The 21,040-nt window shown below is 41.9% G+C and overlaps 2 protein-coding genes across 3 annotated transcripts; one reads left to right on the top strand and one right to left on the bottom strand.

The window, feature by feature from the left end:
* Positions 1–1,516: 1,516 nt before the first annotated feature.
* Positions 1,517–3,002, bottom strand: LOC108022202 (uncharacterized). 2 transcript variants are annotated; one of them, XM_017091055.3, is made up of 3 exons: positions 2,843–3,002; positions 1,983–2,325; positions 1,788–1,926 (listed from the first exon to the last, which is right to left on the bottom strand). In XM_017091055.3, exons 1-3 carry the CDS (start codon positions 2,864–2,866, stop codon positions 1,889–1,891), a joined length of 405 nt encoding a protein of 134 aa, XP_016946544.1. In that variant the 5' UTR covers positions 2,867–3,002; the 3' UTR covers positions 1,788–1,888. The 2 variants fall into 2 exon arrangements, with proteins under 2 accessions (XP_016946543.1, XP_016946544.1); XM_017091054.3 differs by having other exon boundaries at positions 1,517–2,325.
* A 13,618-nt stretch (positions 3,003–16,620) lies between these two features.
* On the top strand, positions 16,621–18,644 carry LOC108022226 (glucose 1,6-bisphosphate synthase; the record flags this gene model as incomplete). Its single annotated transcript, XM_017091084.3, has 2 exons — positions 16,621–17,371; positions 17,625–18,644. Coding segments are annotated over 2 exons (1,710 nt in total), but the record flags the coding sequence as incomplete, so codon positions are not given.
* Positions 18,645–21,040: the final 2,396 nt, after the last annotated feature.

The following is a 21,040-nucleotide window of genomic DNA, read 5'->3' on the forward strand; positions in this document are numbered from 1 at the left end:
CTTGTCCCGTGGATTGTAATTTTTACTGCAGGACAAGCGCAAATACATAATTGAATAAACCAAGCCCGAGTTCTCAGGGCAGTTTTCCCGGGGAAAAAGGGTGAATCGGGGGGCCAAAAGTTTTAATTCAATTCCTTGTGCGTTGTTAACTTGAGTCCTGAGTCGACTCTGAAGTTGATTAATTTCGCATTTTTACGCTTGATTATACGAGTCCCACAGAAGTTGGACCAGCTAGTTGCAGAAGGTGCCCTTAGATTTCCTTTTTCTGGCTTTTCTTCCTTTATTTTCGACTTTTATTTTGCACGCATACACATTCGAGGTGGAAGCTGGGGAGGGAAACCTGCAAGGAAGGAATCTTTTTCGTGGCTGGCAAAAATATGGCGTTGAATCCTTTGGGAAATTTCGATATCACACTTTGTTCCAGCGTGCTCGTCATGCCCACAAGTTCATTACACATTCGCCGGAGTCGAAATGAGCAAAAGTAATGGGAAATGCAGTGGGCGGATGGGAGGGGGTTTTTCCGAAGTCGATGGGGGGCTACAGGCAGGTTGATTAACCAGACTTAGAGACAGCACCCCCAGATATATGTGTGCCATAAAAATCGCAATTATTACTTGCTCCATTCGCTTCTGATTGCGGAGTCGAGTGAAAAGTATCTGACAGATTTCCCTGATTGCGGATGGATGATTTCGATGTAATCTGCTGATTGTAATTATGAGTCCTCAATTATTTACAATTTAATTGATCGAAGTGGACTTAATAGCTATAGTCATTATAGGACGTATCAATTTGGTTGGTTTGGTGAATCCGTGCTTTTCTGAAACGTTAAATAGTCCCAAAACCTTTCATTATGAATGTTTATATATTTACAAAAGTGAAGTAATAAATGTAACCATTTTTAAATTTCTGGAGTGAAAAACGAATTTTTAACGTCGAGTTGATATCAGAAATTAAAGACAGTTAAAAAATCGATGTTTTTCTGAAACAATTATTCTCCTTTGAATGTAAGAAAGACTCTTTTATCAAAACTATGAATATCATAAAGAACGTTTCATATTCTAAATATGGACGGGAGAAAGTTCTGTAGTTTGGCGAAGAAAGCAGGCAAAGAACCGCTCCGAACAAAGGCAACCCAAAGAAAGACAAAGGCAACTCGGATAGATATTCGCAAGAAAGCCGCCGAAAGGGGAACGCCATAAATCAAATGTATCTACGTATCTGCGCATCTTCCTATCCACCTATCCATTGTTGCCTGTATGTAAATGCCAGACAATAGTTATGGCTTTGCGGGGCTTAATTATACGCGACACTCGATTCGATTCGCTGGCAAATTAGCATATGACAAGGCCAGTTAACAGCTAGCAAAACAGTTAGCTAAACTCCGCAGATGGAGTCAGAGATGAAGATAGATGCCATGTAATTACCAGAGCGCAGAAGCAAAACAATAAACACAAATGATAAAAATACCCAGCAATTAAGGGGAGGAATCTTTAAACTATGACTCAAACGATTTGGCTTTGTGTTTCATTGGCTAAATTTAGACATGGGTTTATTGCGGCAATTAGCATTTATAATATTAAAGTTACGACTACGATTAGGGGGTAATAATTTAGGCATTAGCTTTGACTAAGTGGAGAAGAGCAGGCAGGATCACAAGATCACCTCGAAGCGCTGATCCCGGGCGATGGGCTCCGCCTTGCTCTTCACCAGATACTTGGCGAACTCCGAGGGCGAGCGAAACGACTTGATGGGGAACTTGCCGAAGCGTCCGTTGGTCTTGGACACCACGTAGTAGATGGGATAGGGGCCCGGTGTCATCTGGACGGGTAATACTTGACCTTGGACCTCCACCCGATCCACCCGGTCCGCCTGCTCCCCTGCAGCCGACCTAGCGTCCAAGTTCAGTTGCTTCTGCTGCTTGAGTTTCTGCTTGGGAAAGGCTTTTAGTTCGTATTTCAAGGCTGGCTGCGTCGCATCTTCACCACTGGCGGCCACGTTCCCACTCCCATTTCCACCCAGCAACTTGGCAGGTCGAGGTCGCCTCTTCCGCATCTGCTTGGAGTCCACGTACTGCCGCTGGCCGGAGCCGGAAACGGATCCGGAACCGGAAGCTGACCCCGTGGGCGGACGAAGGGTTTGGATCTGGAAGAAGGCCGAGTTCATTTGGCTGCCCGTGTTGTCCTTCTTGGGAGGCAGGTCGTGCGGATGCACGCGGATCACCTTCTGCGTCTGGTTGGCAATGCTGATCACATCCTCTTCGATGTCCGATGACTCCTCGATGGCCAGGGACACACTAATCACTGCGCTCAGGCACAAGAAGCAGAGCTGAAAAGATTGGCATTGGGTTTAGTTAAAGATTCAATAGTAAAGGCGTTTTAATTATTAGATCATTTAATTTTTAGATTTAAATCGGAAAGAATGGATAATTTTATGAAATGCAGAAAAGAGCAGATGCATTTCAGACTTTGATAGATTTAAGTTTGAGAAGAGCTATAGAATAATCTGAATGTATTCTTCTTATGAATACCAAAAAGATATACCTAAATGTTATCCCAATCAGAACTGTTTTCTTTCTAGACCTTCTTGGCTTCACAGCTGTAATTGTTTTCTTTTTCATTTTTTTTTAATGATTTTTTCTGTAAAAACAAATCCTTGGATAGTCTGTTTACCCTTCTTTTAAATAGACCTGAACTTTAAAGATATGTTTTGAAAACAAGTAAGGTCACTCTATTAATTTGCACACCAAAGATAATATAAATTATTTAGCTAATGAAAAATGTACAAGCCAATGGCAACTTGTAGATTTTTCTATCTTTCGCCGTGGGCGATCAATCACAATTACCATAAGCCGATGACTGCCGAACATCTTGTAAGATCACCCAGGTAAACAATGTATCTGCCGATTCCGAAGCTTCTGTGGATTCCGCAACTAGCGACTGATGTTGGATGCTGTCGTTTGACGACTGAAAACTCTGGAGCCCAGCGATCGCTGTAAGCTTTTGAGCTGGAGATCCCCAGATATACCCATGCCCCCATGTTCCCCCTCAACGCCACGATCTGTTTATAATGAAGTGTTTGGTGTTTTTTGTGGTTCGCGCTTTTCGGAGGAGCCAGAACAAATAATGAGCCAAAAATTTGTTAGTTTTAATTCGTCTTTTGTGATTTGGCGCAGAGGTTCCCCTCCATCCCGTAAGATCCCCGATTTGGCCCGCACAGTGGTTTAGGGTATGGCAAAAACTTTGATTCATTTTCGCCGTCAATTAGCAATGGGTGTCAATGATTGCCTCGCTGATTAATTTGTTTTGCGGCTGATCACCTCAGGTTTGATTGTTTTGAGCATTGTTTGATTTGAAGATAATTTTATTCCTCTGTAATAAACAAATTAGAAGGCTCTGGGTATCATGAATATAGAATGGGGTACAATCTTTAGTTCAACAATTTGTATTATTAAAAATACTTTGTTTGTATAAGCTCTACATAAGTTTAATATTTTTGTAAGGATAAGATCTTACATAAATGCGTTCTTTATGTATAACCATATTTATTATAAAACTGTATATACATATTTTAAAATTGAATGAACTTTCTTCAATGTGAGTTTTTTTAGAAAGGGTAAAAACTTGGAATTGTTTTGACATCTCTGATATTTATTTTAATGAAACCATCCAGAAAACCTCTTAAATGTGCTCTCCATGACAATGACTTTATCTTTCATTTGCATTTCTTTCTTTCAACTATTATTCTTATTTTCTCAAAAAGCGTATTCAGAGTTTCATATGATGGTGATAATTTTTCCCGAACATCATTAGGCGTGCATTACTAATTATTGTAATGAAATTATTTATGATAATTGTCAATGTCTCAGACACTGCACATTGTTGGCCACTCGGCGTGTGCACAAGCGAATGAGCAGAGGTAAAAATAAAATAAAGTACGCTTGGCAGCGAACACAATTATAATTCAATTGTATTCAGATGGGAGATATAGAAGTCATGAAGCCGATGACTCAATGTCGTTCTGTTCCTAGTTGCGATTTCTGGTTTTGGGTCTTGGAGCTCTATACTCGACAAGCGACTTAAGATGGGATTGGAGAGCAGGGAAGTAAAGCTCGATGGAATTAGAGATCTTGAACTTAATGCTCCAAACAAGGTTGACTTTAATGCGGATTGTAATCTCATAATTGAAGTTGTGAGCGAGATATACTAAAAGTGCTAGAAAATGCTCTTTCAAATTGATTTACAAACTTGGACAAGTTAATAACTCGGTTGATTATGTCACCCGAGTTCGCAGCAGCTCATTAATATGCACATCGATCGGTTTAATGGGAATTCATTGACCCAGTCTGCTTCGATTCGATTGAATAACTTCATTAATCAAGCTAGAACGAATCACCGCTGATGGCGATGATGATGATGATTATGCTAATGCTGTGGTGGCCAAAAGGGGTCAGCGATTTTTATTCGCAAATTCGTTTCTGATCTGCTGCCATGCATATTGCCGTCGTAAAAATTCACTTTGCCATCGATAGTCGAAATGACAAAAACCATTTACAGCTTTCGAGCATCAGAACAAAAATATGGGGAGAAACCAGGGAAATGCAGCCACTCCAGACGGCAATAAAATGCCCAAGGAAGAGCACCAGGACCCAGACAATGGAATCCATTCCATTGCGCCATCCTCCATCAATGTCGCGCCATCGATTGTTATTCAAAGCAGCCATAATAATCTGTGCCAAGACGCATAGACAAAGTGAATTCCCGGGGAGAAATCGCAAAAAGGGGTAAGGAGCGGGGCGCCTTTGGCTTTTTAGTTAGCCAAGTGTTCGGGGAATTGAGAAGTAACTCAACAGGTTTTAGCTTTTAAGTCCCTTACTCTCCTCGGTGGCTGATGTGCAGGCATTGCTAATGGATTATTTAAAGTGTCCTTTAAAGCTGCAGAAAACTTTATATATAATATATATACGAGTATGTGTGGAAAAGGGGGTAGGATATCATGTCTGCCCCAGGCCTTTGTAATTAGATTGCCCGAAAAGGGACCTGATGTGGGTAGTGTATCTTTTTCCACCAGAGGTGACCAGCACACAAGACATGTCCGAACCCTTTCTCCATTTTTCCACCCAGAGGCTAATGGACACCAAATCCGTGGACATTTGTTTTACTTTTTTGCGAGCAAAGTTTATCCTTTTCCTTTTTTGTTGGCTGGTTTGTTTTGCGGTCAGAACATAAATTACCTATTAGCTATAGGGATCACATATAATTTACGAGTGGCCAAAGGTCCGCAATAATTACACAGGTGTGGAGAATGGGCAGATAAGCAGGGACATTTCCGCCATTTCTGCCGTAGAAAGTCTTTTGAAAAATCTGCTGACTCAAATAGTTGTCGGGTGATACGTCCACTTTTGAGGGTGGCATTACTCCACTCCGTGCGGTCTCATCACCCACTAAGCCCAAGGAGATGCAGAGCATGATTCTGGCTTTTATTACATGACAATTACCCACAATCAGGGGAGCATATGTGAGCCACATTCGCACCGCAGTATGGCCCTCGTAAAAAAGAATGGAGCAGCACTTGGTCGGCCAATAAACGTTGAGTCCTGCCATTTGAAAGTCTTCCCCGCAGACATTACAAACCCGAAATGGTTATGTCTCCGTCGACTTATCAGCTTGGATATAAGAACTACGAATGTCAAAGTTAACTTGGTCATAACAGTTATAGAAATGTTTTGTCTTGGCAACAGCAGTTCTGATATAAAGAAATGTTTTAAGCCATGTTGAATAATTTTTTTGGTTTTTCAAACTCTTAAAGTGGGTTTAAACGTAAGCTTATATACGTATCATATTGACAGAAATATTCAGTCATCTTAATTTTGTTCAAGTAATTGAAAAATATAAAAACAAGTTGATAATAATAAATAAATTATCAATTCATATTATTTGTGTAGGGTTTTCAAGGGCCATAGTTGAAAATAAGCACATGAATTATATTTATGTAAGTACAATTTATCATTAAAATTTGAATGTCATAAAAGACTGCGCTGTTTTTAAATTATTCAGATTCTTATACTTACTTAAGTAGGTGTTTGATAATTGAAATCAAAACGTTGAAAATTATAAAAGTTTTTTTTTTTCATTATAGATTGAAAGAGTTTAGTTTTGAGATACGAAGTGTTTTGATTAAAATAAAGCGTTGAATATAACTACATCACTTTTTTTAAATAGTTTTGAGATCAAAAATAAAAAATTTTAACAAAATATTTATGGGAATACGAATAGTTTATGTCACTAGCTGTTTATATAAGTAACAAAGGAGATATCTTAGGAATAACATTCATCAAAGTATGGCTCCTAAAGCAGTTTAATATTTTTTTGTGTGCCTTCAATTTGCAAGAATAAACATTTAAAGCTCCAGAACTCGAGCAAATATTTAGCTTGAATCATCGTAAATTCGTTGCGAAAAATGCTATTGTTGGCCATTAAAATATTTAACGGATTGCCGCTGATGGACTGGGCGGTGGCCTCCTCCAAGTCTCCCTCGACTCCACGGCGAGGAAAAGCGGCTTGGGGTCGCCGGCAATGGGGAGTGGGGAATCCCAGCGAGTGTGTGTGTGTGTGTATGCACCTAAATCCCGACCATCGGTGTAGAAAGGTGCCCGCCAATGCCGCGATGACTCCGCCCTGAATCGTTTGGGGTTCCAACTTGGAAGTTAGACGAGGTCCTTCACTGCGCAGCTGCGGCAATTTCGCCTCGTCCAGTTGGTGCAAATCGTTTGGGAGGGGGCGTATCTGGGGCTACGAGGGCTGCCGGGAGTGGGAGCTACGTCCAAGACTGTTCCAATTCCAAACTGTTTCGAAGTCGGCTTCCGACGATCCGAAAGCCGGAGGATGAGACGACCTAGGAGTCTCCAGTGATTTCAGCGAAAATGTTGAAAATACTATAATTTTCATAATAGCAAGTACTGCAGATTTAAAACCGTTTTAGTGCCCTTTCGGTTGCAGATACTTTCGTATCTCTTGTGCCAGACCAGCACGTATCTGCCACACGCACAGCCAATTAACGCTAATGCAGGACCCATAATTTCACGCCTTACGCCGTGCCATTAACCCCAGGTGAAAATGTGAGGTGAACAGAAGGGGGCATTTCGGCATGCAAATGAACTGGCGAATGGCAAATGGTAAATGGCAAATGGAGCCTGTCAATGTGGTGGCACCCATCTTGCAGGGGGCATCCATAAAAATGGTATATATGTGTGTGCTCTTCGGACCTTTGCAAGGTGCTGATTATGGCCTTTGATATGCAAATGAACCGGTTCTACAGGCACAGGCCTCCTCCCAAAAACCACTCCGCTGGGCCAAAACAAATGGCGCTAATGATGGGGCAAGATGACACCTTGTGGCACTCATATGGCCGGCTAAAGGCTCTGGAATATGCCGGCCAGAAAAAGGGTTCTTAACGCCAGTTTCAACCCCAATTACACTCATTAGGCATTAGAATGGTCATGGACACCGAGTTCCGAGGTGCGAAAAGTGGGCGCTGACTTTGGAGTGATTTACGACACAAATTACGGACTTAAATGGACAAACATGCCTAGTTTTAATCATAGGATGGCCTGGCTGGGTGGAAGTGAGCTCGGGAAGTGTCCATTAACGCGACGGGGAACTATAAAGCAGCAGAGGTGCCCGCTGGGGTCCCCGAATGGGCATTAAGCATGTGCGACATAAATTAATTAACCTTTTCTCACATTCCCTTCACGCATTGTTAGCCAGCATGCTTATGCAAAACTACAGTCCTCGTTTTCGGGAAATAAAGGCCGCCAAACTACTCTGGGGGGTGGTATTAACCAGAGCTCGTATAAGTTCCATAAAACCTACACTTCTTTCTATAACTAATGCGAAAATCTTGTCGGTAAGGCGCTGATAAACTTGTCCTTTTTATAATTATGTTTTCATTAAAATTACTTTTAGTATAAGTGACATTAGTACCACTCTGATAATACTTGTATATAGAAAGTATTATAGTTAAGTTATGTTTACAACTGTGGCTAAGTTCGAACAAATAGAAACATACTTTTAGGCGGTAAGCCACAAATAAGCACAATTTATTTTCTTAAATAACTTACCCCTTTTAATGCTTATAATGACTCATAATATTGCAACTTGTTTATGACGTCGTTGCTTTTTCATCCCCCAACTATTTTAGATTATTTTAATTCCCCCTTGCACATATGAAAAACAAATATTTTAAAGTTTATCCCCATCCTTGGATTTTTAAGTTGCGGATTACTCAACCTCTTAAAAAATATGGAATATTTTACATTCTTATCGAAAAAGTCTTGTCATCATGTGAGTCAAGATAAAAGTAGTGCCCGCTTGATACTGCGTTTTCTTATTAGTCGAAGTGCCCGAAATAAATACGCGTAAAAAGTCAGCAAATTGGGTGAGAAACAACTGGGGGACAAGGGCTACGTTGGTATGTTGCTTAGAAATGGCCCTCCCGGGAAATTATAAATATATATGCCTTTTGGAAAAAAAAGAAAATAACAAAAAGCTAAAAGCTGAAAGAAAAAGTTCTACACGCAAAATATTTAAAACCGCTGAGAACGAAGGGTGGGGGATTTTGGGGTTCGGCAAAGTTGCGCCTAATTGTAAACGGCCCAGCAATGGATGACACTTTATGAGTACTCGGGGCCCTGAGTTGAAAGTTGAAAACGTTACTCTGCACTCCGTGAAATTGAATTAAAACCGGCCGAGAGGGGTGGGCAGGCCAGGGTGGGCACTGCAATCCGGGCGGGAGTTCAAAATGTTTTCCTCGCCCTGGGCGCCGGGACACGGGACTTAAGCGGCATTAATTATGACACCGAGGTGGAGAGCAAAATGGCCATGGGGAAGCCCCAACACTGCAGACTGAGCCCATATGTATGCTCCATATTTCCCCTCCACACTTGTCTCCACAATGCACTGTCAACCTGGCAGAATTTAATTGACCAACTGGTAAGCAGGGGGAGGAACTGGCCGAAAAGGACGACGCCGGACCAAAGGACTTTGCACAACTGACACACTGAACGGGTGCTGGAAAATCGGATAAAATCGGGGGGAAAATGCAATCGCACAACGATAATTCCGTGGCCAGGGTATGACTGTTACCTGCCCTTAGGCCGCGGGGTCCTCAGCCTATTTCCACTCCCAATCCCGGTGTCCGCATTCCGATCCCAATCCTTATTGGTCCCACCTGGGAGTGCACATTAAATAATTACCGCAAATGGGCTTGGCGATAATTTTTGCACCAAAAGACCCGCCGCTGGAAAACGTAAAAATGTAATTGTAATTGCGAAAACAATAAACAAATGTGCCATACAGAGGACTGCATCCATAGTTGCACTCGGGGAATACAAATTCCGTCGGCATTCAAAAAAAGAGGGGCAGTTTTAATTTGCTGGCCATCTTACAAAACTCCGAGTTCCCTATAAAAAGAATATATACAAGATATATAAAATTACCTATGAGATATTGTAAATATTACAAATCAAAACGACTTATTTCCTAACAAAAATAATATATTAGGTGCATATTTTTCTTGATCTTAGGAATATGTTTTATATCATTTTTATTTTTTTAGATATTCTACTTTGAAAGAGAGGATAGTATCCTGACTACATCTTTTTATAATATAAAAAATGACTGATATCTCAGAATCAGAACGACCTGAGCCTTATGCCTAACTTAGCATACCCTTCAACACCTGTAGTTTATTTAGGGTATTAAAAATTGTATTTAATTAACGCCACCGGCTGCGCTTCGATTCTGTTGCGTTCCTGTGTGGCCTTCAGGTGTTCTGGGAGGAGAGCTTCCCTGGCAGGATGATCAGGGCCGCGGTTGTCCATTTAATTTGCATTCGGCATTCGCCAGTTCATCGAACAATCGTTTTAAAGCGAGTCAACCCCTTGAAATGACAATTCACTCCCAAGTGGGCACTTCTTTCGAGGACCTGGGATACCCATTGCCAAATCCCAAGGCGTTCCCTTCGCACTGGCTACTTAAAAATGCATGACCAAGGATGCTTTCTTCTCCTCAAAAATGGAAACCCCTTCGCTCCTACCCACCATCATTTACCAATTAGTTAATTTTTACGGCAGCTAGCTGAGAAATCTTTGGAATTTGAGTACAAGTGTCTTTTAATTTCTTATTAGCGGTTTATTATCCCCGCGGACATTTGGGCCATTAATATGCAGAGAGGCGCAGGCGGCCACACGGCCGAAATCATTAATTTTAATGAGCCCGAAACAGCCAGTGAAAGTGGCCCGAAAAGGATTATGGTGCCTGAGCATTCGGTTAATTACTTAATAATTTGGGCAGGTGTTATTTTTGGAAAGTCAATTCGTAGGGAGCCCGGAGACCGGGCGAAAGTAATTGGATGCTGTGAAGGTAATTAGAAGTTTGGGGAATTCGAGGAGGACAGCTTTGGATTTGTTTTACACAAAACTTTGCCTTTGAATTTGCGTGGGAGAGAATAAATCTTGAATCGTTAATATTTAAATCAGTCAGTAATAACGTTTTCGATCAAAATTCCAAAGGAGATTTACAAATGTTAAACAATCCCTTTTAATAAATGCCAAAAACAAAATATTTACAGAATGTTCAAAATAATGTTTAATCTAAGAACTACATTTTAAAAGATTTCATTTCATTGTGACAATTTTGAAGTCAAAGTTAAGATTTAAGGTTTTACCAATATTTAACAGTTCATTTTTGTTATACAATTCCCTTAATCACTAAATTGCTATCTATCACAAAAGTAGGTAAATCGAAATTTATTAATAAAATATACTCATATTTACTGATCTCATCTAAATTCCACAAATGAAATCAAAAGTTTACTAATATTTATATTATTTAAAGTAAATGTAAAATAGCTAAAATTCCAAACTGAAAGTCCTGTGTGAGCAGTTCTTATTTCAGCCAGTATCAGTCAGTTAAGTATCGCCACAAATCGTTTATCCCCAAATCGAACCCAAAGAGCAGCCTTTGAGATCAAACCAAACTTGTTCCAGGCCAATCACTTTGAGTGCTGATCACGATCCGAAAACCGGGGACAGGGGTTAAGGGGCTTGAGGGGTTAAGAGGAGTGGGATCAGCTCGACGAGCGAAAAGCGAATGGAACATTAATCCGTAATTTGCTGCTTGTGAAGTCGGGCGACTAAGTAATAATTTTTAATAGGAAGCCAATGCCATAAATGGTCAATAGTTGCCACTCAGTTTTTGCCGCTGTCCGGCTTAAATTTGTTTGATTTTTTGCTCTTTTCGTTTGGTGTGCCTGGCGATTTAAGCCTGATCCCTGACAAAAGACGGGAACTGATTTTGGCTTTGATGGAATGCCAAAATCGATTCGGAAATTCGCGGCACGTGCAGATCTGAGCAGAACTGGCAGCTGAAGTCGAAATCGAAGTCGAAGTCGGGGCACTACGAGTGCTCAGCTCCGATCTTTGGCCGTAATTTATGAACTTTAATTGTTGGCTTTTATAGAAATGGATTGGCGGCTATAAAGCATTAACAGTTAGAGACGCTGGCGACACTTTTAATTGATTTCCTACCCTTTTCATTTAATTTATGAACTGTTCGCCATATTCGGCGGCCCGCTGGCCGGTTAAACATTTAATCAATGTTCGAGTATCTCAAATCTGCACTTGCCAGCCCGCCGGCCTTTCAGCCACTTGGCTATAAATATTTATGAGCCAGCCCAGCCAAGCTAATGACAAAGTGATAAGGACAATTAAGGAGAAAGCAGCTGCTGGTCCAGGGCCAGTTCGACACTGAAATGTGTCACCAGAGTGGGAATAGTGGCGGAGATCGTGAGAAAAAATATAATATATTTTAACAATGAAATACATATTAATAATATCCTTCAACATCCTTTTTTTTGAATCTCTACAATATCATTAATTAATATTATTTGTTTTAGATATTTTTCTGCACTAACCAAGAATAATATCATTAAACTTCCTTATAACATGAAGGTATACAAACATGTAAATTCAAAAACCTTGCACTTTAAACCCTTTGCTTGCATTAAAATGAACTCCAGGATAAGTATTTTACTTTTATCACACACTTATAGATTTTTATTTTATTGTATCTTTAAGATACTTACCGTGTCACGTTGCCATTCCGAAGCAGTGCAGCTCGTTCATCAGCGATCAACTTGTAAACACGACGAACAAACTGCTGGCTGTAAAATATTGCTGCATTTTTGATCACTTGTCATCCCTGCATGATGGACGATCGCAGCAGAACAACGCAGAATATCTCGTCAGAGAACCTGTGCCCCTGAGCCAGTGCCTCTCCAGCTGCCCCCAATTCCTGGGGACCCTTCGCCCGGCAGAAATAGGAGCCAAGAAGCAGCTCCACTTCTTCAGTGGCAGTCGGAGCAGAATTCCGCAGAACCTGTTGACAACACTTGTGCGACAAGCGAAACGATCTCGCTTTTTGCCTCCGCTATTTATTATGTTTACTAGTGCCTGCGCTGCCGGCGATTCGATGGTGGAAAAAAGTGCTGGCCGAGGTGTCGATATCGCACAATGATTTTAATGATGGGATCGAACCGAACCGAAACCGCCGGGCGCACAAAAAACACTGCGACGCGGCCTGTTGCAGCAAATCGCTGAGATGCCAATGCTGATAATCAATAATTTTTATATTTTTATATTTTTGCCACATCGCCGGTCGGCTTGGCAATCCAGCTCAAAGGAGGACGCGAGATACTTGCTGCGTCAGCCCAGCCAAAGGACCTGACAATAATCCTTAATTGCAGCTCGCCCAGAGCCAGTGAAATTGGAATCGTAATTGGGGTTCAATGAGTCTAGCACAATTGGGGGATTTCCCTTAAAAGGTGGCGATTATGCTTACTTTTCATTTTAACAAAGGAAGTTTGAAGAGAATATCTTCATCTTTAGGAAGTGTCATATTTTACTTACATCCATCCAATAGATATAATTATTTTTTGGGATTTTATATTTATAACCAAATAAAGGCACAATTCTGTGATTTCCCTTTCTACAAAGAGAGCAAAAATGGTATACTCGTATTCCAAATTTTATAAAATTTCCCATTTTAAATCTTTTTAGAGCATTATTTCTCGGAACGTGTTTTTTTTATAACCAAATATATGCTCTCTTAAAGGTTCTGACACTTCCAGGAATATCTAAGTTCATAAATCAAGTGTAAGACTGTTTTTGATAAGCCAAGTGGTGCTACACTGCTATAGAACTATAATCATTTGTAAACACACATATTTTTCGGATAACAAATCTCTCAACGTTTTTTCAGCTTAGAGAACCTTAGTCAACCAATATCTGAGTTTGGGAATTTCATTCCATTATGCAGTCACCTTTGATTTAACGTTTTGATATATTCCGCATGCAAAGCAAATTGACAGGCGTAGCGAGATTTCCTTTCAAGGGGCTTGGCGCAAAACACTCGATGTTCGATAGTGTCAAGTGGAAGGTCTCCTGTGACCACGACAGACTGAAGTTAACCCTTAGAGCGGCAGCAGCAATGCCACATATTCTTTTATTAATGCCGAAAAAGAGTAGTGGTTCCGCTTTTGCGTGGAAAAGTGCCAACAATTCCATCAAAGTTCAACCCTTTGAGTGCTGAATTTTCCTGTCACGTCAGAGAGCCTCCCTTTTCACACGTTTTCCCCCCGAAAGGAAAACATCGAAATCGCATTCAGCTGATTAGGTTCGAGGTGTCTGGAGTGGAAATTGGGAAATGCCATTGGTAATGGTGATTGCGTAACCGCTTACGAGTATGCAGGGAGTGCACGGAGGATGGCAATTAAAAACCCGGCCAGCATTTCCTAGCCAGAAGATATAGCAAAGGCAGTTCCTGGAAAGACAACTTGATGTGCAATAAAATCGCTGGCCTCTACAATCCGAAAAGGAGGCCCCCAGGAAATGGCAGTTGCGAAATTGGATTTCTGACCCTTTGGCCAGCCATGTGTGAAGGTCCTTTGGCCATTCCTATTTGCATCTAATACATAAACATAATGCGTTAATTTCAAAGGAGCTTGGCAAGGCGAAAAAAATATGTATGCAAACAAACGAAATATATTTCCTTTTTTTCTGTGGTTGGTAATCAAATTTGCGATGCTGTTTTCATTTTTTTTCCTGACTGGCACATCTTACTGAATTGCTTGGCCGGGTATTCCCAGGGGCTTCTTTGGGGGGTGACCGCAGGACAGGACGCAGGACATGGGCGATACAAATAAACAAATGATGTAAATTTCATTTTGCAGGACTTTGAATTGCTCAAATATGAAAATATGAAAAGCCAGGCCCTTAAATAAATTACAGGAAATTTGTTTTGCCGTCGAAGGTGATTCCGAAAGTGAAGGAAACTATTTGGAGAGGGGATATGCCTTTTTTTTCGGAAATATTAGATTCATCAAAGTTCAGCAGATTTGCATTTATTTCACATTTGTCAAGGACCAGCTGCTGCCAAAGGGGGCTTAAGTGTCAGCCTCATCATCGGACTGCCGGTGCAGACATTAAAAACCACTTTCGAAGGCGGTAAATCCTCGAACTGATTGGCATTAGCCAAATATATATGGAATGAAAAATGTCAAATAATACCGAGATTCACGCACAAAATGTCAATTTCAATTTGAGGCCTTGAATGAAATGAATGATTCGGTTTTAATTCTGCTGAAATGTAAGTGCGAGCAGGTTGTGCTGGGATTTTCCGGGTGGTGAGTCCGCAGTCCCCAGTCGAAGGTGGAGTTTTCTTATTCTGCCAGCCATAAAATGCCCTAGATTAGCATATTAATAGCTTCGATAGCGTTAGTTATTCGACTTGAAAGTCAGGAGATCACACGCACATACTCCTCCTGCCGCACAGCGTACTCGCGGGTGCCATAAAAAATTCACACAACAGCAATTCTGCAGCTCAGATCCCAACGATTAAAATTATGCAAACGCATTATCTGGTAGCCTGCATTCTGGGAACGAGATGGAGACGGAATGGCCGTGTATCTAGGGAGCCATGGGCCGTAAACACTCAATATTCGTTGCCGCAGGATCTGATTCTTTACGAAAAGTAAATTGCCCAGGCAGTCTCTATGCAAATGTGGAAATCGCACGGAGCACTTAAAACAAATCCTGATAGAGACATCTGGAGGACGGGGAAACCTATTAGAGTTCACTTGCCCAGAGGTTCATAAATCAAGTACTAGATTGGTTTTGGAGACAACATGTGGTGACTGTGCCGTACTTATGATGTTTTAATTACTTTATGACACTTTTCGAGAAGAAAATGTGCATTAAAGATGGATTATCAATAGCAATAAATTAAGAAAAAATCAAATACTTTATTACAGCACCACAAATCCAATCTAGCCCCTTTTTAAAATTCCTTTAATGAATAAAGGCCGAAAGCCTGAATCAGAAGTTTTTTCGATACCTACTCTTAAGATTTGGGAAAATTAACTCAATATTTTTATGAATCAATAAATGATTATTAGACAAATGAACCAAAACATATTTTTATCATTTTTATTATGGTGTTTGAATAACAGTTCTATGATAGGACCATTTTTAACATGATTTCTTATTTGATGGCATTGGCGTTGAATGCTTAGTATAACAGATTAGTTTAGAGAATATACAAAATAAAAAACCATCACTACAAAACTTAAAGGTTTTCCAATAATTCCTTAACTCTTCAGGATCTTTCAGCCGACTTTTAATGGAGGGCCTTATGGAGGGGGGAGTACTTGGATGGGGCAAGGAGGTTGCATAGAGGGCAGGACAATTACCACAACCGCTGGCCAGCAAACTGCAACCGTGTGCGCTTGGCCTATCTTGCTGCCTATTCAAGTGTCCATTTTTAATTAACACTCTGACAATTTGACGCGAAATGCATTTCGAGTGAGTGTGTATCTGTGTAGCAACCACGTGCGAGGGTGTGCGACCATGTGTATCTGTGAGCCAGGACTAATACTAATGCTGCCACTGCGGCAGAGGATGCATATGCCTGCCGATGAGCCCTTGGTTTGTGGCGAGCTGAGAGCTCTGCGCTGAATGTTTAGAATGCAATTGACGTGTCAGAGGGCAAGTGCCGGGGGCAGGGGCGTAGAAGGGGCGCACAGGGGGCGCAGAAGGGGTCAGGACAGCAGACAATAAGGGGGTGTGGCTGATAAATGTTGCATGCGCCTGTGTAACCCAATTACCGCTCTGCAAATTACCCACACCGGGCCACAAGGCTCGGTTCCTGGAGTTGGGCTCCACAACATTCCTAGACTCGCTTTGCATAATTGATGACAAATTGAAATCATGTTTATGGCATAGAGGGAGAGGCATAGGTTGGCACATTCCATAAAATATATTTCACATAGATTTTGACGGCGACAGTCTTCGCCTCAAACCCATCAGGACTTTCCCTTTCCTCGACTTTTGGCTGGGACCATAAATCCCGAGCTGGCCAGGACAAATCAAATGGCCAATGGATCAATTTGCGGTTGATGGAGCTTAGCCGCTCGAGTCCGCCTCACGGGGCTCGTAAATCGCAATGAGTGGGGGCCATAAATTTTCAATTGGTCAGTGACTGAGGAAAGGGTAAAGGACTCTAAAAAAATCCTGTGAGGCTGTGTCGTCGGATCACCTACTTGGCGACAGGCCTGAGGGGTGGCATGCGCGCGGGCTTCGACTCCCTGAACGATGTGGTGATCATCGAGGTGGCCCAGGGCATCTGTGCCTACCTCCTCGACGTCTATCCGAGCATCCAGAAGCGGCAGACGCAGGGCGTGGTCGTTGGCTACGACGGAAGGTACAATAGCAAGCGGTTCGCCCAACTCATTGCCACGGTGTTCCTCAACAACGACTTCAAGGTCTACCTCTTCACCCGGATGACCCCGACACCCTTCATACCCTTTACCATTGTGACGCTCCAGTGTCTGGCGGGGATTGTGGTCACCGCATCGCACAACCCAAAGGAAGACAATGGCATCAAGGTTTACTGGTCAAATGGAGCTCAGGCGATCGCGCCCCATGATCAGCGAATCCATGACTATATGCTCAATAATCTGGAGCCCAAGCCTTCGTCCTGGGAAACTTCGTTGGTACTGGATCATCCGCTGATCGAAGACCCCTTTCGTCAGATTTACCCCCTGTTCTACGAAACTCTGAAGAAGCTTCTACCACCGATTTATCTGGAGACCAACGAGTGCAGCCAGCTGCGGTTCATCTACACGGCTCTCCACGGCGTGGGCTACCCCTTCATGAGGGAGGCCTTCTACCAGGCGCGACTCAAGCCCGTGATTCCCGTACTCGAGCAGAAGGATCCGGATCCCGAGTTCCCCACGCTCGTGAAGCCGAATCCGGAAGGTGAGTAATAATTAAAATTTCTTAAAGGTAATTAGAAAATGGTAAAGGTAAAAAAAATCATTTAGGAATATTGACACTGGATGTGAAAAGAATAAATCAAATTTAAATTTCTTCAAGGAAAAGGTACTTTTGATACTGTTCTGATTTAGTTTTGAGATAAACAAGGTCATTTAAAAATATATTCATTTATCTAAAATAATAGTTTATTTTTTATATTAAACTAATAAATTTTTATCAATTTTCTTCATTTTAGAGGGCAGGGAAGCCCTGAAGCTGGCCATCAAAAAGGCGGAGGCGGAGCACTGCACCCTGGTGCTGGCCAATGATCCCGATGTGGACCGCCTGGCGGTGGCAGAGTTGGATCCTCGGGGTCGCTGGAAGGTGTTCAGTGGCAACGAACTGGCCGCCCTGTTCGGATGGTGGGCCCTGGAGAACTACAAGACCAGGACGCCCAAGCCGGCTGTGTCCAATTGCGTGATGATAGCCACACTGGTGAGCTCGCGCATCCTGGCGGCGATGGCGCGAGTGGAGGGATTCGTCTTTGTGGAGGGCATGCCCAGCTTTCCCTGGATGGCACATCGGGCCTTGGAACTGCAAAAGTCGGGCAGGACGGTGCTCTTCGCCTTCGAGGACTGTTTTGGCTACATGTTCGGGATGAGCCTGCCCGATAAGGATGGTATCGGAGCAGCCATGCAGTTGGCCACCATGGCCTGTTATCTGCGCAGCACCCGGAATGTAACGCTGATCGAAAAGCTGAGGGAGATCTACGATACCTATGGTTATCACTCATCGGTGTCGTCAATATTTATAGCTGACAGTCCGGAAACGATCACTTCAATCTTCGAACATTTGCGTAACTTCACGGACGAAGGGGGCTATCCAAAGTGCATTTTGGAGGAGGAGTTCGAGGTGGTACAAGTCCGCGACTTGACCACCGGACTGGACACCTCCTTCAGCGATGGGAAGGCTCGGCTGCCCGTGAACCCAGATGCTCAGCTGATCACCTTCACCTTCACCAATGGATATATGGTCACCCTGCGATCGGCTGCCAACGACACCAAGATCAAACTTAACGCGGAGATCTGCGGCTTGCCGGAGGAGAAACATTGGGAGGAGCTCCACGAGAAACTCAACCGGATGACCAACGCCGTGGTCGAGGAGTTCCTGCTACCCGAGGAGAACGGCCTTACAGACTCCTCAGCAATTCAATAGGTACTATAGGTAATTCTTGAAAATAAAGGAATAAAATAAGGTCGATGATATTTAAAATATATTTGTGCAACATATTCAGTTATTAAACTAGGTGAGTACTTTTTAGATTGAAATGAAAAATGTACATTTTTAGTATGTAGAATTCTTGTAGATCTGACCACATGTGTATTTCGTAAAATCTAATAATAATACAATAATACATCGTTTATATATCACATATGTAATAATGGAATGTTTATAATAAATAGCTCGGTTATAAAATTAATAAACCACATTTTGCACTCATAATCACCCTTAGTCCTTATAACGATATGTTTAAAACATATATTAAAATCTTAAAAACGTTCTAGTTCGTCATGATATGCTGAACAGATTGCAGGAAAACCTTTGGCTTTGCCCATTAAAGAACTGTGAAAATGTCTTGGGCGAAGACAGAAAGCTGGAAAAGCCGCAGAACGCCAATTAAGCGTACACCGAAATTGCCAGCCATGTGGGTTATGTGAGTCCAAGAGGAGGGGGCCAAACATGGCCAACATCATCCTTTGTCTCCTTTGCCACCGCACAAACGTATCTGTATCTCTAACCGGGCGAAAGTATCTGGCAAGACAAACACTGAAATTTTATAGTTTGCCTGCTAATTGCACTCTGGGGGTGCTTTCACCTCCCACACCGCCCCTTTTCGAGGCCGCTCCACCCCCCTGATTGTGTGGTAATCGCTTCCGATTGTGCGACTCAGCAAAAGTCAGCTCACATAATGAAAACAGTGATTAAGAGTTGGCCAGGCCATCATACAAGTCGGTTGGAAGTACAAGCCTCATTGTTTCTCTTCGGTTTTTCGGGGTGTATTTGCACATACATATTTGTTTAACAGGTCAAACGGAATATTTCAATAGCTTAAAAACGTGGAGTGCTCAGGTAAACACGGCGATGATCCCCGAGGTCGTCGTCAAGTCAAATTTCATTCGAGACAAAAGGTTGCCCCACCTCCGCATCTCATACGGATATCCTTCTGATATCCTTGCCTCTTCCAGGGCCATTAAATTTTCCCTAAAACACATACTCGAACCGGGATCCAAACGCACAAGAATTAAATATTAATCCCTGTCGACGAGTGGGTTTCTTGTTTTTTGTATTTTTTGGGCGGGCTCCGCCACGTTTTACACGGTTAGTGGCGATGCGCCAAGGTTAGTGCATTATTAAGCACTGTTTATGCGACATTAGGAACATAAAAGGCGACCCAAAGTCGAGGTAAATAAGACACGGACCCCTGGCAAATCAACAAATAAAACGAATGTCCCACATGTGGGTGGGTGGGTTTTTTGGGAGGGCTTGGGTGAATTTCGAATATTTGGATGCTGCCATTCAAGTAACTAAGGGGCTTTTGGGTTGTGTAAGCTGGAATGTTAAGTGAGATGTAGATGGATTGCCAAATTTTTGTATATTTCAAAGCATCGTTAACTAGAACGTCTGATTAAATACTGGATACTGTTTTATATTTTCATATTTTTTATAATGATTTGTTGCCATTTTATGAGAGGCGGTGAACACAAAAAGTAATAATTGTAAGTTTAAGAAACTTTAGAAAATTATTAGTAAAAAAAACTATACAAAATTTTACTTTTTCTGTAAAATAAATAATTATTTTTGTAATTAAAGTTGTTATTTTCAAGCCGAAATATATGATACATATATTTTGTTGGATGCTGCATAACTAAGGACATTTAGGGGTGTGTGGGAATATTATGTGAGATATGGATGGATAGAATGGTTTTTTAGTGTAAGAAAATATTCAATTTCTTAAATATTTTACAGGATCTTTAAAAACTATTGACTATTGAAAATAATGAAATCGTGAATTGTACCTTTTTAAACCTTAGAAATCAGTAAAATATCTACTAGTGTCCTGCATAAAAATTCAAAATTGTTATCGGCAACATGATATATTCCTTGCAGCCGCACAAATTCGATAATAATCCGTTTGCCCAGGACAATATCCCAACGAGATCGCAATGGGATTCTGAACAGTCTGGCCTCGTGGCACATATGTTGTGGATATTCTGTTACACCAGCTCGAAGTCCTTCGTAATGAGGACCGACCGTAGAACCACCCCCGGTCCTCGTCCTGGAAGGATACAAAAAAATACGGGGTGCCAGGGGCACTGGGACAATGGCATCTTAAATTCGCATTCGAAATGAAGCGAGCGGTGGTAAATTGATTACGTGCCACTTGCTCACATCATCAATTTCAGTCCATATGCGCGAAAATCCTTTGACTAACGAGTGCCGCAGGACCCAGGATACCAGCACCCACAAATTGTTAGTTGACACTCGAAATTCCTGGTGTTCAGCATCGTTAATTAAGAGCATTTGTTGACTTCCGGTGCGGCGACCACTTATTTGCTGTTTGTTTTTCCTTACACCCGATTTCATGCGGTTTGGGGGGAGGAATTTTCATGA

The sequence above is a fragment of the Drosophila biarmipes genome, chromosome 2R, assembly GCF_025231255.1.
Source record: "Drosophila biarmipes strain raj3 chromosome 2R, RU_DBia_V1.1, whole genome shotgun sequence".
Lineage (NCBI taxonomy): Eukaryota > Metazoa > Arthropoda > Insecta > Diptera > Drosophilidae > Drosophila > Drosophila biarmipes.